The following is a 14515-nucleotide window of genomic DNA, read 5'->3' on the forward strand; positions in this document are numbered from 1 at the left end:
ATTGGCAATAAATAACGGCAAAGCGGATATAAGTGACTCGCAGATGTGTGCGCCATCGCCGCACACGCGTCGAATAAAAAGCAAGGGACAAGTCCTTACTAACAACTCCGATCATTTTTCATTGCTGGAAGGGTTGCTCCCCCTACCTGAAAACCCTGGCTCCGCCATTGAGGATTGACATTTCCCCGGGGAGACAAAGGCGGCCCGGCGTGGCGGTGCTGGTCACGTCACCCACGTCGTGTTCGCACGCGGCACGCGCCCCCCATGAGCCCGGTACAAGGCGACAGGCTGTCGAGTACGTGGGGTGGTAGTCTCTCTGTGCACAGTGCTGCATTGTGTGCGTGTGTGTTTAGACTTCGCGTGACCGTGGGAGGGTGTGTGTGTGTGCACGCTCGGTACTTTTACAATTCAACAGACACTCACACACACGCCTTATCGTCGTCATTATCACCACCACACTGATTCCACGGAGACGATGTCACCTCCGGGCAGAGCCCACGGGAACCAGGGCCGGTACTTGGGGACGGGTGCCGAGGGTGGCCCCTGCACCACCAATTTTGCGGTAAATCCTCGCTTAACGCGTTTTTCACACAACGCGCTGTCGCTATAACGCGGTTCTTCCTATTCGGGAACACTTTTCACGCAAGGCGGAACTCGCCCGTGATAACGCGGGTTCTGAGCGGGAATGGGCAGTAGGGTACGCGGAATGACACAGTATCACATCGTATCCTTATCTCAGTTCTCTTATTCAGCATTGTACTGTAATTCATCGGTTAAAAGCGTAACTTTTTCAGGAACGCATCTACCGCCTTAAACGAAGAATTGCTGTATTCTATTGACGCGTGTTCACCCAGAAAGGCCTCCCTGAGTCTCAAGACTCTTCTGCCAAGTTTCCCAGTCTGGTGCGAGGATCGCAACTGTGCGTGTTTGTAATCTCTATAGGGCAAACTGCGGGTAATTTCTCAGCAGCAGCGGGTGTTTTGAACCAATACAGTCCCAGTCACATTGCGTGGCGGGTTTCATTCTAGGCATTGAGAGGACATCGGAGAACCCGGAGGAAACCCATGCAGAGCATCGGGAGAGCGTACAAACTCCATCCATCCCGAAAGGCGCCCGACTCGGGGATCGAACCTATGCCCGTTCTTCCGGCACGCACGAGTGTTAACCACCGCGCTGCCACCCTGCCCTCTGAGTGTGCTCGTCTCTTACCGTGAGCGCGACGCTGTGACCGATTGAAGGCGCGAGTTCGCAGCTGACTTGTCGCAGGTGTTCGCGATTCGAGCCCAGGCGGCCGCCCTGGTTAATAACACTCGCTCAGAGTGAACGTTCACAAAAAAATAAAAGCGATCCCGCGTGACGCTACTGGAGGGTAGGGGGCGGTAAGCCCGCGCGTGTCGGCGTGACGGTCTAACTTGAGCTAAATTCGAGAGAACTGGAAAAAGCTGTATTGGGTAAAACCCACGTGGCGAATGGACCGCGGGCTGCGTCTGTGGAATACGGCGCGCGCCACGACCAATGTACTGTACTCACGATGTGGTCTCGTGAAAGTAACGGGCTAAGAACGACGATTGTATTACTCCTACTGTAGAAGGATCCGGTCTCGAGGTGGGAGAGACTTGGGGTTTCCTTAGACCCTCAGAGTACAGAGTTTTGAAAATGAAAACGTATTTTTTAATTGAAAACTAATTTCTTTAGAACTGCTTTTTAGCAACGTCTAGTTTGCTTTCCTTCCCCCGCACCTCCTATGAGCACGGTTGGCTACGTACGGTGCGAAAGACGTTCAAAACACACACACAAAGATCCCCCGTATAGCCTTGACAGACTGTAGGGGCAAGTGCTGTTAGCGAGCACCTATGAAGGCCGGAACGGCACACGAAGGGGCCAGCACCACGCCCGACCGCCTTTGTCTCCCCAGTGGCGATGTTTACACATGTTTACACATCGCACCAGGTACTCATTTGAGGCTGAATCGACCTAGGGAATGCCCAGGACCGGTTAAAATAATCGTCACTGGTTTTGGCTGTGAGTGGGAATCGAACCCGGGTTGCCGGGTTCGTAGTGCTGCGCGCTCAGCGCCACATAGACACACACAAACTGACACACGTACATAGACACACACACACATAGACACACACACTGACACACACACATCGACACACATAGACACACACACACAGACACACACTGACACACATAGACACACACACACATAGACACACACACAGACACACACAGACACACACACAAACTGACACACATACATAGACACACACACATAGACACACAAAGATCCCCCGTATAGCCTGAACAGACTGTAGGGGCAAGTGCTGTTAGCGAGCACCTATGAAGGCCGGAACGGTACACGAGGGGGTGGGTGGCCAGCACCACGCCCGACCGCCTTTGTCTCCCTAGTGACGATGTTTACACACCGCACCAGGTACTCATTTCAGGCTGAGTCGACCTAGGGGAGGCCCAGGACCGGTTCAGATAATCGTCACTGGTGTTAGCCGTGAGCGGGAATCGAACCCGGGTCGCCAGGTTCATAGCGCAGCGCGCTAACCGCTACACTACCGCTCCCCACAACATAGACACACAACAACAACAACAACAACCGCCATTCGCCACTAAGTGGCGGTGACGTCACCACGATGCTTGTGCCAGGCCAAGTGCACCTTGAGGCCACGTGAAGTGTCGAAAGCCCGCTGGCAGGAGGTCACGGGGCAGACCCAGCAGGTGCCACGGGTCGACTGACCGAGATGACCGAGATGACTGGCTGATGCACCACCTGTGCCCCCTACTGTGCCAACTTGCTGTGCTTTAGCCACCCGGCGCTCCGCTCGTTGTTGTGAGCGTCGCTCCTCCGCCCTCCGTTGTTGTTGGAGGGCGACTGCCTCCAACTGCCCAGTAGCGTCCTTCACGAGCCTCCTCCACTGAGGCCGATCTTGACACCGCTGGTACCAGTCATCGGCAAGTCCACTCAGCTCCACGTCCTCCTGTACCACATCACTCCATCTCTTCTCCAGCCCGTGCCGCGCCCGTCTAGCCCCCTCGATCCGGCCGAACAAAAGCTGTTTAGGCATGCGGTGGCTGGGCATGCGGGCTACATGACCCAGCCAACGCAGCCTTGCCTGCCGGAGGAGCTCACTGATGGGACTTTGCCCAGATCTTTCAAGGATTTGTGAGCTCCTCACACAATCCAGCCTGGTTAAACCCAGGATGGATCGTAGGCAGGCCAGCCTAAATGTTTCCAACCGGCGAAGATGCTCCACCAGGGGGGTCCACGTCTCGCAAGCGTAGAGAAGGGAGGGAATGACCGTGGCCGAGAAGACCTGAAGCTTCGTGCGGAGCGACAGACCAGGTAGCTTCCACACAGCGTTACGCAACCGATGAAAAGATATTGCCGCTCGACTGATTCGGAGTGAGACCTCTGCTGATAGACTGGAGCCGGTCATAAGCACACTGCCCAGGTATGGGAAACTCTCCACTCTCTCCACAACTGCCCCATCACCAATTGGGAGTTGTGGGGGTGGAGTGTCCGATGGTACAAAATACCCAGGCAGGTGCTTAGTTTTGGTGGGGCTGATGGTAAGGCCCCACCTCTTAGTGGCACGCTCCAGTCTCAGCAGCAGCGTCTCCAACTCCTCCTCTGAGTGAGCAGCTATTACCAAATCATCGGCATACATAACGTGGTTGACCAATAGGGAGCCATCCCTTGATCGCACCCGGGCGTCGATCAGCCTCCCATTATATCTGTACCAAATGGAAATTCCCCCGGTACAGCTATTGAAGGCTTCACGAACTACGCGGTCAAAATAGATGTTAAATAATGTGGGAGCCAGAGGACATCCCTGTCGCACCCCAAGGTGTACAGGGAAAGGCTCCGACTCCCGGCCACGTAGTTTTACCCGGGCCCGCTCACCATCATGAAGGTCCTTAATGATCGTGAGCAGAGGGTCAGGGACTCCGAAAGCACGAAGAACAACCCAGAGCCCAGGCCTACTGATGGTATCATAGGCCTTGACCAGGTCAATAAAGCAGAGATGTAGGTCTTTTTGGAATTCCCTACACCTCTGCTGTAGCAGACGGACAGAAAATATGGCATCTGTGCAGGACCGCCCTTTCCTGAAACCGCATTGGGGCTCCGCAAGCCTCTCCTCAGCGTGCCTAGCAAGGCGATGTTGAATAATCCTTGCCAGGACCTTACCCGGCACACTGAGGAGTGAGATGCCCCTGTAGTTGTTACAGTCGGTACGGTCCCCCTTCTTAAAGAGGGGAACCACCAGGGCATCCTTCCAGTCCTGCGGAACCCGTCCAGTGGTCCAGACTGTTGTTATGATGTCATATAGGGCAGTCTGTGCACAAACGCCACCCTCCCTCAGCATTTCGCTTGGGAGATCATCTCTGCCCGATGCCTTCCCTGGTCTCAGACTCCGGATCGCCCTCAGTACTTCCTCAACAGCTGGCACCTCAGCCAGCCACTCACAGGGGGTGACCTCTTCCAATATTTGAGGCACCGCAGCCTCAGCAGGGTTATCACCACTTTGTGCCATGATGTTTTCCTGGCTGAGAGAATTTCCCTCCCCCAGGACCTCACAGAAATGCTCAGCAAATCTGCAAACCTGTTCCTGTGGGTCGGAGATTGGATCACCGTTTTTTCCTCTAATGATGGTAATAGGTGTGGCGCTGCAGGTTACTTTTTTGATGGAGTTAAATAGTGATTTGTGATCACGGGCCACTGAGGCAGACTCCATCTCCTCAGCAACTCGCGACCACCACCCATCCTTACAGCGCCTTACGGCTCTCCGAACTTCTGAGCGAAGGCTGCGGTAAACCTCCTCATTCTCTGACGTGGGATGCTGTAGGCGATGAGAGTGGGCCTGACGCTTTTTCTCAATTAACCTGAACACCTCCTCTGTCAGCCAGGGTTTCTGGGGAGGTCTGGACCGCGTACCCAAAGCAGCCATTGCAGCTGCATGAGTCACAGTCTTAAACCTCGCCCATTTCCCCTCGACATCAGGTGGAGTGGGGGACGATGCCAACCCCAGCTGCAAGCGATGATGAAATTCTCGCTTGCAACTTTCATCAGCTAACTGAGACCAGGCCACTTTTGGTTGGAATGGGATCCTGGGTGTACACCCACCACCGGAGTGGAAGAAAGGCAGGCGCATCTTACAGATGACTAGTCGATGGTCAGAGGAGAGATCAGCTCCACGGTAGGTCCTGGTGTCAAGGACATGGGTTCGCATCCGCTGGTCCGTCACTATGTAGTCCAGCAGATGTTCTTGCTTGGACCCGGCATGTATCCATGATGTTGTGTGGATGCGCCGATGCCGGAAGAGCGTGTTGGTAATTACAAGCCCATGGGCTGCACAAAAATCTAGCAGCCTCCTACCGTTATTATTGAGCTGATCTGGCCCATGCCTTCCAATCACTCCAGACCAGGTATCAGCATCATGACCAACTCGGGCATTGAAGTCACCCAACAAGATGACTCTGTCCCGAGTGGCCACTTTAGCCAGCACCTGTGACAGGAGGTCATAGAAAGAGTCTGACTCATCGGCTTTGCCTGCATCCCTCCACGGATGTTCGTCTTCGGTGGGGGCATAAGTAACCACGACCACCACTCCTCGCCTCTGGTTGATGGGAAGGCGAGCCCAAAGTATCCTGGGGCTTACAGCTTCCCACACCTCACCGCCACGCTCCCACGCCCCCTTCATTCTTTTGTTCAGAAGAAGAGCCACACCCTGTTGTTTGGCAGTCTCCTGCCCCGAGTAGAGGACTGTCCACCCCTCATGGTGGCAGGAGCCAGAACCGGTCCACCGGACCTCCTGAATGCCACAGAGATCCAGGCGGTACCGGTCCAGCTCCCGACAGAGGAGTGGCAGCCTCTCCTCCGCAGTGAGCGTTCGAACATTCCACGTGGCCATCCGCAATGGTTTTTTGTTGTTTGTGGAGGAGCCCCGAGGGTGAAAATTCAATCTCCTGGCTCCGCCAAATGGGGTTTGGCCAGGAGACGTCATAAAAGCCTGACCCCCCGGGGCCTCCGGCACAAGCTTATTTGTTACAGGTTTATGTTTAATTCGTGGTTTAGTGGTGGTTAATTGAAGGTGGAGGGGTTACCAGCCCCTCACACCCGTCCAGAGCCCCCATTTAGCCACTGTGGTGGTCACAGACGCCATGAGGGGAGAGGCCAATGGGCATTGGCCCTCCCCCCACAGCACTGCCCACGACAGTGTTGCCCGTCCGGCACCGCGAGGAGGTAGGAGGTTGTTTTGCCGCACACACATCGACACACATAGACACACACACATAGACACACACACACATCGACACACATAGACACACACACACGCATGCAGAGGTCTCAACCCGAGAGGGATCGGCACGTGCCGTTTGCGAGCAATGTCCTCCACGCGGAGATGGAGCGATGAAATGAAAGTCGAGTGCAGGCAGGTGCCAGGTGGATCTTTGCGTCGCAGGAACGTGGAGAAAGGGCGACTGCTTGGGTGGGTTGGGGATGCATTCATCCAGCAGTGGATAGATGGTTGACGAGGATTATGATGGCCAATCGCTTCTCTTCTACTCAACACATTCGTCAATAACACTTTCGCTTTAAAAGTGAAAAAATACCATCGGCGACGTTTCGGGCAACGGCCCTTGGCACATGAGATGGGTTTACTGCATCGGAGACACGGTGTGTGTGTATATATAAACGCCGGGTTATAAATATTTATGCTGAACTTCTTTCGCACCGTACGTACGTAGCCAACCGTGTTAATCGGAGGGGCGGGAAGGCATGTTAACCCACAAGTTTCCCGCTGTCAAGTTGCAAGAAACTGCTCACACACACGCGCGCGCATCCACCGGATTGTAACCCCCCCCCCCCCCCAACAGTCGCTGTAACATAGTGGGGTGGGTTAGTGCGTCTTATAATCCGGACAAGACACGATGATGGCAATGGTGAAAATCACGACCTCCGTGCAGCTGCTGCGCTCGGGTTCGCCTCCTCCTCCTCACCTGTGCGGAGACGGCGCTCCGAGCCGGATGCCATTGCTCCAGGTGCAGTCTCCTACCGCCACCAACACAAACCTCCTCCTCCTCTTCCACCACCTCTTGATCGACCAGCAGAAAGTCCACCAACTCTACGAGCAACAACTCCCGCCTCCTCCTCACTCCGCCGACCTCTTCCCTCGAGCCTCCTTCCTCTTGACTCTTTCGAGGCCGCCAACACCAACTCCCTAGAGCACCCCCTCCATCGCGGAGCTGCGGAGCGCACTGCTGCTGCCCTGGATGGCGACACGTGCCGCGTGTGGGAGGGGGAGCAGCACCCACCACCGCTCTCTCGCTGCGCCTGCTGAGCGCGATGCCGAGCTCAGGGCGCTGCCGACTGCCCCTCGTTCGTGTTCAATGGGCCACCTCCTTCCTCTGTGCAGAGTCTGCGCGAGGAGGAGGAGGGGGGGGTGAAGAGGGACAATGCGAGGAAGTTCCTCGGTGGGGCGCAGGTGGAGTACACGTCGGTGATTCTGCCTGGGGGCCGTTGGTGCACAAGAAAGAGCCGGCTCTCTGTGTTGTTGTCATTGCCCAGTGTGCTGGGCGCCTTGGTGGTTGTTGTTGTTTATACGAGGGCATGGGTTGGGAAGGGGGGAGCAACGATTGTGAAGAATGGCAACTGCCGCGGATTTCTTTGCGTGTGTGCGTGTGGGCGTGTGTGGGCGTGTTCTGGCGAGGAATTGCTCTGCAGGGCATTGTGTGTTATCGCTCTCACGTCGATTCCACGTGAGAACGTGTCGTCTATTTAATACTCGATTCTACTGATGTTATTGTGGTAAATGTGACATCGCTGGATGTCACCAGGCTGCAAGTGCAGTGCCGGCCCTACAGGACACGGTGCGTGGGTGCCGACCTCAGGGGAAGGTCGTGTGAGGTCGTGGCACTCCGACTGACCCGGGAGGAGGGCACGTGGCCGGTGAAGGTGACAGGGGGGGGGGCCCAAGAGGGGGCTAGGGGTGGTCACGTGATTGGGACCCAGATCCTTACCGATGGTTCTGGAAGGGGGACGACGGCCACGCCGCAGAGAATATCAGCCGGGTCCCGAGAAGGACCGGGGTTGTTCATCCCGGGAAAGAAACCCTTCGTCTGCGATCTCCGATCTACGAGTCTTCCAGCACGTGGACCCGGGCAGATGCTGTTGGTCCCGGGTCCCTAGTAACAGTGACGTGGTAACGAGTGAAGTTAGCCGGGTGGTCACCACCCGAGGTTGTTATTCTGTTAAATAAATAAATGCGCTGCCTCCAAAGTATGCGACTCTGTTGAACCCACCGCAAATGTTGCGGCCTCTAGCGGCTGCGGGGAAACGCGTGAACCTGTTGTGTAAAACGGTGTACGAATCGATCAGCAATTTAAACAACCCCATCGATCCTTGCGTACGCGAACGGAGGTGTGGAGCGAGTGAAGAATTGATCTAATATAATCGATGAATCGATCAATCTCTCCTCACCTGAACGCGACCACGCCTCCCGCCGCCGCCATGACGTCACGACGTAGACATGTAAATCCACTTTAATAAGCAGGTGAGAGGGGCCGTCCATAAATTACGTCACGCACCTGGGGGGCGGAGAAATGTGACGTCACATCAAAATGCGCAACTTTAAATAAATATAGACAACACGTTCTACTTAATTAAATAGACGTTTTAATAAATGTTTTCTCCTACAACAGAGTGCAGCGCCACATTAAATACGCACTACAATAACAATAGTTTAAAGCGATTTGAAGCATGTTTTATTTGGGGGGGGGGCAGAGCTTTGTGACGTCATATTTGAGGGGGGTTCTGACTTTTTGTGACGCCGCGTGACGAAGGGGGGGGGGGGGTAAAAATCGTCCAAAATCTCGTGACGTCATTTATGGACGGCCCCTTAGTACAGTACAGCAATGGATTTCGCTGCATTGCCCTCTGCTGCGCGGATTGCAGGCGCTGTCAACAGGAGACTGAATACATCCACGACAGAATGAACGAGACATTATGTTAATATACACAGCTCCATATAAGGGCCTGTACAATTAACATAATTTATTATTTTAATGCCGCGGCAATAATAAATTTTCTGAATGTACATCGATCCATATATGGGCCTGGTACATTAACATAATTATTGTTTCATTCTGTCGCGGGATTAATTTCGTGTCAGCGCCTGTTGAGGTGTCCAAGAGGTGACTGCAAATCCACGCCGCGTTTAGTTTCCAGCACGCAAGGTGGCACTGCCCGCTTCCTCTGTCTCTCTCCGTCTCTCTCGTGATGCCCCCCAGAACGCTGTTGTAGTCGACAACGCCTGCCCACCTTTCATCGCTCCTCAGCCAGCATTGGAAATTCCACGATCCCATGGTCGGCCCGAGTATATCCAAGAACTACTGATTTACGACAACCCTCCCACTCCCCTGCCATCCGACGCCAAGACCGACGCCGGGACATCCCCTGAATTGTCGCGATTCGCGTGTGCGTGTGTGTAGCGTCCTCCGGTGGCTGCTGTCGGGATCACGCGAGCCCCGCCGACAACTTGTCTGCAACGAGGCACGCAGCTTCTTACACTTTCCTGTGCAAGCGATGCAAGTCCAAGGAGGGTCACCTCTTCACGTCCGGCACCCACGGTTACAAAGTGGACAGGTTTCAGTTTTTTCAGTTTCATTCATTAGGTATAGCCCTGTGAGCCATTCGGCTCTTGAATCGGGTGCAACTGCAACAAACAAAAAATATGAACAAGAAAACATCTTAAAGTGACTATGCGCAAACAGAAAAATCCAGGAAAAAACTGCAAAGTCTTCCAGAAAAAAAGCACCGTACACCAATGGAGTTATAGAGAATTCCCCCCCACCCACCCGTGCCGCTTCTTCCCTCGCACTTTGGAATTACCCTTCCAATCACCAGCGTCTATTTTTCACCCAAGCATTCATCATCATCATCGCCTCGCTCATTTGAAGAGACGTATTAACTCTGACGCACGTGACGATTTTAACCGTGCTGTTTGCTGCGGGCCGCTTGACGTCCAGTGGGCCTTTGAGCCGGGTACTCGGCAACTGTTAAAGACGCGTGCAGGTGAGAGGGCAGGTGAGAGGACAGGTGAGAGGGCAGGTGAGAGGGCAGGTGAGAGGGCAGGTGAGAGGGCAGGTGAGAGGGCAGGTGAGTGAACTTTCAGCCTGTTGCGCGCCGTGTGTGAACACTCTGGGACTCCTCGCACATTACAACGGTCCGCCTGTTTGCCAGTCTCATTCGTATTTTCCAGTCTCATTCGCTGACTGCCAGGCCACAGTGAGTTCAGCTTTTTTGAGTGCACGGTATCTTGTATGCCCGGGTGCGAACTCGTGATACCCGGGTGAGTCACATTTTCAAGGGTGACTTGAGGTACACTAGGAAGCTACTGGAGCGATGCACTTTGAAATCGATATTGAAACTCAATTCTTTAAAACAGTTTTTTGTGGTCATTTTTTTTGTCCTCCCCCCACGCCTCGATTAGCGCGGTTGGCTCCATACAGGCTTGTCTGCAAGCAGTGGCGGATGAGTGCTGCTGTGATCTCGCCCCCAGTGACAGCTGTTCCTGGGCATGAGCCTGCCAGTCGGCGGGACGACGAGTGCTCTTGTTTGTGTGCGTGATTCAAATTGATTAATTCGTGGTGTCCTTTGCGAATTTGCCACAAATGTGGGTTTTGACGCCGACACACAATGGCCCCCTCTTGCAAACTACGTCACGGGATCTTTAACGTGCGCCGTGAAACGGATGGCGTGCAGTATTGTCTGGTCATCGCATCCGCAGTAATGATCAGGATGTAATTGATGTAAATCTGGCTGTCGCCTGATGACGCCGGTTGTAAATACTGGCGAAACGTCGTACTCAGATTGTAAAATGTTGTGGATTTGCTCTCCAACACACCGGTGTGCTGTACTAGTGACGAATTGGCACGTTTTGTTTACGTGACAAACCTTACTAACTGGCTGTGTCGGGTCATGGCGGGTATAACGACACATTTATATATGTACGTGATCTAACCCCAAAAAACCTCTTTTATGAATGTAATGGCTGTAAGGACGAAATGTCTGCGTGTATGTTAATGAAGTTACTTAAACATACATAACAGCATTTGCAAATACAACTTGCAACGCTGTGCCGCTGCACGGCGTTTGTTCGCTCTCCTAGCGACAGGGGAGGGCTCAGAGGCGCGAGGAGGAGGAGGAACCACAGACCAGAAGCGGGAAGGCAGCAGCAGTAGCAGTCACGCAGTGACGAGCCAGCGCTCTCAACAGTTCCCCAAGATCTGCGGTCCTCTATATATAGGGATATTATTGGCCAATTAATGAGTACTTATACTCTTAGGTTTTTCGGTAGTCACGTAGGTAAAAAATAATAGAAATAATAATAGAAATAAAATAATAAATCACGTTTCGGAGGTAACACGTCTCCGTCATCAGGTGGAACCGTCACAACTAGATTTACTGTCTCAAATAAATCACGAAACGTCGTGATTTATTATTTTATTTATATTATTTCTATTATTTTTTTATTTTTTACCTACGTGACTTTACCGAACAACCTAAGAGTATGAATCCTTGCAGTAACGAAAGCTTCAAATCTAGAATCAATTAATGAGTGTCTAAGTGTGGGAGGAAATCGGAGCACCCAGAAAAAACACACGCCACGCGTGAGGGAGCAATACTCGATCCCTATACAAACGGAAACAGATGGAGATTCGTCCACTTGCTGTACCGCCTCCTCCCTGTGAGCCAGGGTACGGCTTCTCATCTCCGCCCACTGGAAGGGAGTTTCATCCCCCATCTGTGCGGTGATCCACCACCCCTCGCTGCTGCCTCCACAGCGCTGGATTCCAACCAGCCACGTGCGGCAGCGTATCCACCACCACCTTTGTATCTCCAAAACTATATTTTGGGAAAACGTGACAAGTATCGAAAGCGCGTCATCCCGTCTGAGTTTCCTTTTTACGAGAGACACTTCAGTAAATAAAAGACAGTTTGACACGTCCCTGCAGGCACACGCGTGCATACAACGCAAAGAAAAATGTGCCCCGTGTGGCCCATGCAAGCTGTGGGAGAAGATACAGTGAGCGAGCAAGCTACAAATGGTTGACACGACTCACGAAGAGGCTGGAGGCACTGCAACCACGCCCGGGCGCTCGGCGTGTGTGAAGTGGGCCACTGACACCGAACCGGTTAATCAGCGTCAGTACTCGTGGATGCCAATAAGGGCACTTATTTTCAACGATACTATGATTTTAAAAAGGCACGCATGCAGTCACGGGTTACCTGGGTGCAAGTGTCTCGGTCGGTACTCGGTGTTGGCGTGTTGGTGTATACACGCTCAGTGAGAAGACAGAGAGGCAGACTTGCAGATAGAAGTGCAGATGAATGTACAGAGAAGCAAACAAGAACGCACATAGAGAGAGAGACAGTATTGTAACAAACCGCCTTGTCTTCGTGAAACAAGACAGGCCCATGCAACCTGTAGCAAGTTAATGTGCAGACAGGCAGCCGAGCGATGGTGGTGGCTATGCACATGGCTGCCTGTGACCCAGCACTGCAGTGGAAGCAGCGAGTGTTGGTGGATTGCACGCAGATCTTGTGACCCTGGCTCGCCAGGAGACGGCAGGAGAGCAAGGTGACGGAAGCTTTCGCGACCAATTTCATCCATAATACAGTTTTGTGGGGGTAGGTCGTGTAAAAATAGATGCGTCGTTAAAACCGCCACCACAAATCTGACTGCCGCTTGACGATGCTGGTTATTACTGGCGAAACGTCGAACTCAGATTGTAATTTTTTGTGGATTTGCTCTCCAACACACCGATGTGCTGTACTAGTAACGAATTGGCACGTTCTGTTTACGTGACAAACCTTACTAATTGGCTGTGTCGGGTGGTGGCGGGTTTAACAACACATTTATATATTTACGCGATCTAACCCAAAAAAAACCTGCATTATAGTAGACACAGACTTTGATGATTGCATATCGTGGTATGGCATCAGATCAAGAGATTTAAATGGGACCACAGTTTCAAAGCCAATGCGTACTCTATCAAAGCACGTGTGTGTGTGCATGTTTTACTGCAAACGTGTGGTTAATGCAGACTTGATGATGCCTTGCAATGTCTGTTTGGTGTTTGGACATTGGACCACCTCGTGTGTTATTGCAGGAAAGGGTCAATCCTATTCTTTTTTTCAAGAAATCTCTCTTCTCGGAACGACTGCAGGGAACAATGCCGCTACCTTGTGGCGGGGAATGGCACCCTGGAACAACCTCTGAAGTTGTATTTTATTCGATCTACATTTCCCCCCAGCAAAGCCTCACCAGAGGCTCACGACTCTTTTGCAAGAGAGTGCTGACAAGTATTCACAATAGCAGGGGGGCGATGCCCCCGCTGCTCCTGCTGCTGTGCGATCCCAATTGAGTCATTTACAGGTACTATTTCAGCAGAATTGGGATGGTTTGTTTGTTTGCCAATCCCAGTGTAAAACAATTGTCCGGGTGTTTTTGTAGATGTTGGAGGGAACCGTGACAACCCCGTTGGAACCCACACATAGGAATCGGCAATAAAAATAAGAGACATTTAAAATTTGATTTTACAAAAAAAACCTACAATATTTCGAGAGCCGCCGTGCACCGCGTGGTGAACACGAGGCGCTAGCCCTGAACAAAGAGCGTCACGGAGCACTTCTTCCTGAGCCGCATGCCGCCATGCAGAGCAGTGGACACATAAACTCCACGCAGAAGGCTCCCGAGTGCTCCCACATTGGCCTGACACCCTGTTGCTCAAATTCACACCGACACACGCTGCCCCCGCACGCGTTGAACATATATGTAGTGTACCCGACAGAGAATGCCCATTACAGATCTCTCTCCTCCTCTACCACCTATCTATTCACACGCTCATTCACTTAATCATTCAGTCGCTCATTCATCCACTGCCTTATTCGTCCATACATTAATTCACTAAATTGTGAATTCGCAAATGCAGTGATCGCCGTATTCACTCACCCATCCGTTGACTCAACAATTCATTCACCCGTTCGTTAAGTGCCTCGTTCGTTCGTTCACTCGCTCACTCATTCCCCTGCAACCACCCCACCTCACTCCCTCCCTCATTCCCCTCCCAGCCACCTCACTCCCTCCCTCATTCCCCTCCCAGCCACACCACCTCCCTCATTCATTCCCCTGCTAGCCACACCACCTCCCTCTCTCACTCATTCCCCTCCCAGCCACACCACCTCCCTCATTCATTCCCCTGCTAGCCACACCACCTCCCTCATTCATTCCCCTGCCAGCCACTCCACCTCCCTCATTCATTCCCTTGTCAGCCACACCACCTCCCTCCCTCACTCATTCCCCTGCCAGCCACACCACCTCCCTCACTCATTCCCCTGCCAGTCACACCACCTCCCTCATTCATTCCCCTGCCAGCCACTCCACCTCCCTCATTCATTCCCCTGCCAGCCACACCACCTCCCTCATTCATTCCC

At 52.9% G+C, this 14515-nt stretch overlaps 1 protein-coding gene across 5 annotated transcripts in view; it reads right to left on the minus strand.

The window, feature by feature from the left end:
- LOC133349359 (FYVE, RhoGEF and PH domain-containing protein 4-like) overlaps positions 1–7587 on the minus strand; it is a 50045-nt gene extending 42458 nt beyond the window's left edge. For all 5 annotated transcript variants that reach the window (XM_061562721.1, XM_061562718.1, XM_061562720.1 and 2 more), the window contains exon 1: positions 7018–7587. In XM_061562721.1, the coding sequence (XP_061418705.1) occupies positions 7018–7051 (34 nt within the window). In that variant the 5' untranslated portion in view covers positions 7052–7587. The remainder of the gene's footprint in view (positions 1–7017) is intronic.
- Positions 7588–14515: the final 6928 nt, after the last annotated feature.

The sequence above is a fragment of the Lethenteron reissneri genome, chromosome 30 (genome assembly GCF_015708825.2).
Source record: "Lethenteron reissneri isolate LAM-NWPU_2019-01 chromosome 30, ASM1570882v1, whole genome shotgun sequence".
In the NCBI taxonomy this organism is placed as follows: domain Eukaryota; kingdom Metazoa; phylum Chordata; class Hyperoartia; order Petromyzontiformes; family Petromyzontidae; genus Lethenteron; species Lethenteron reissneri.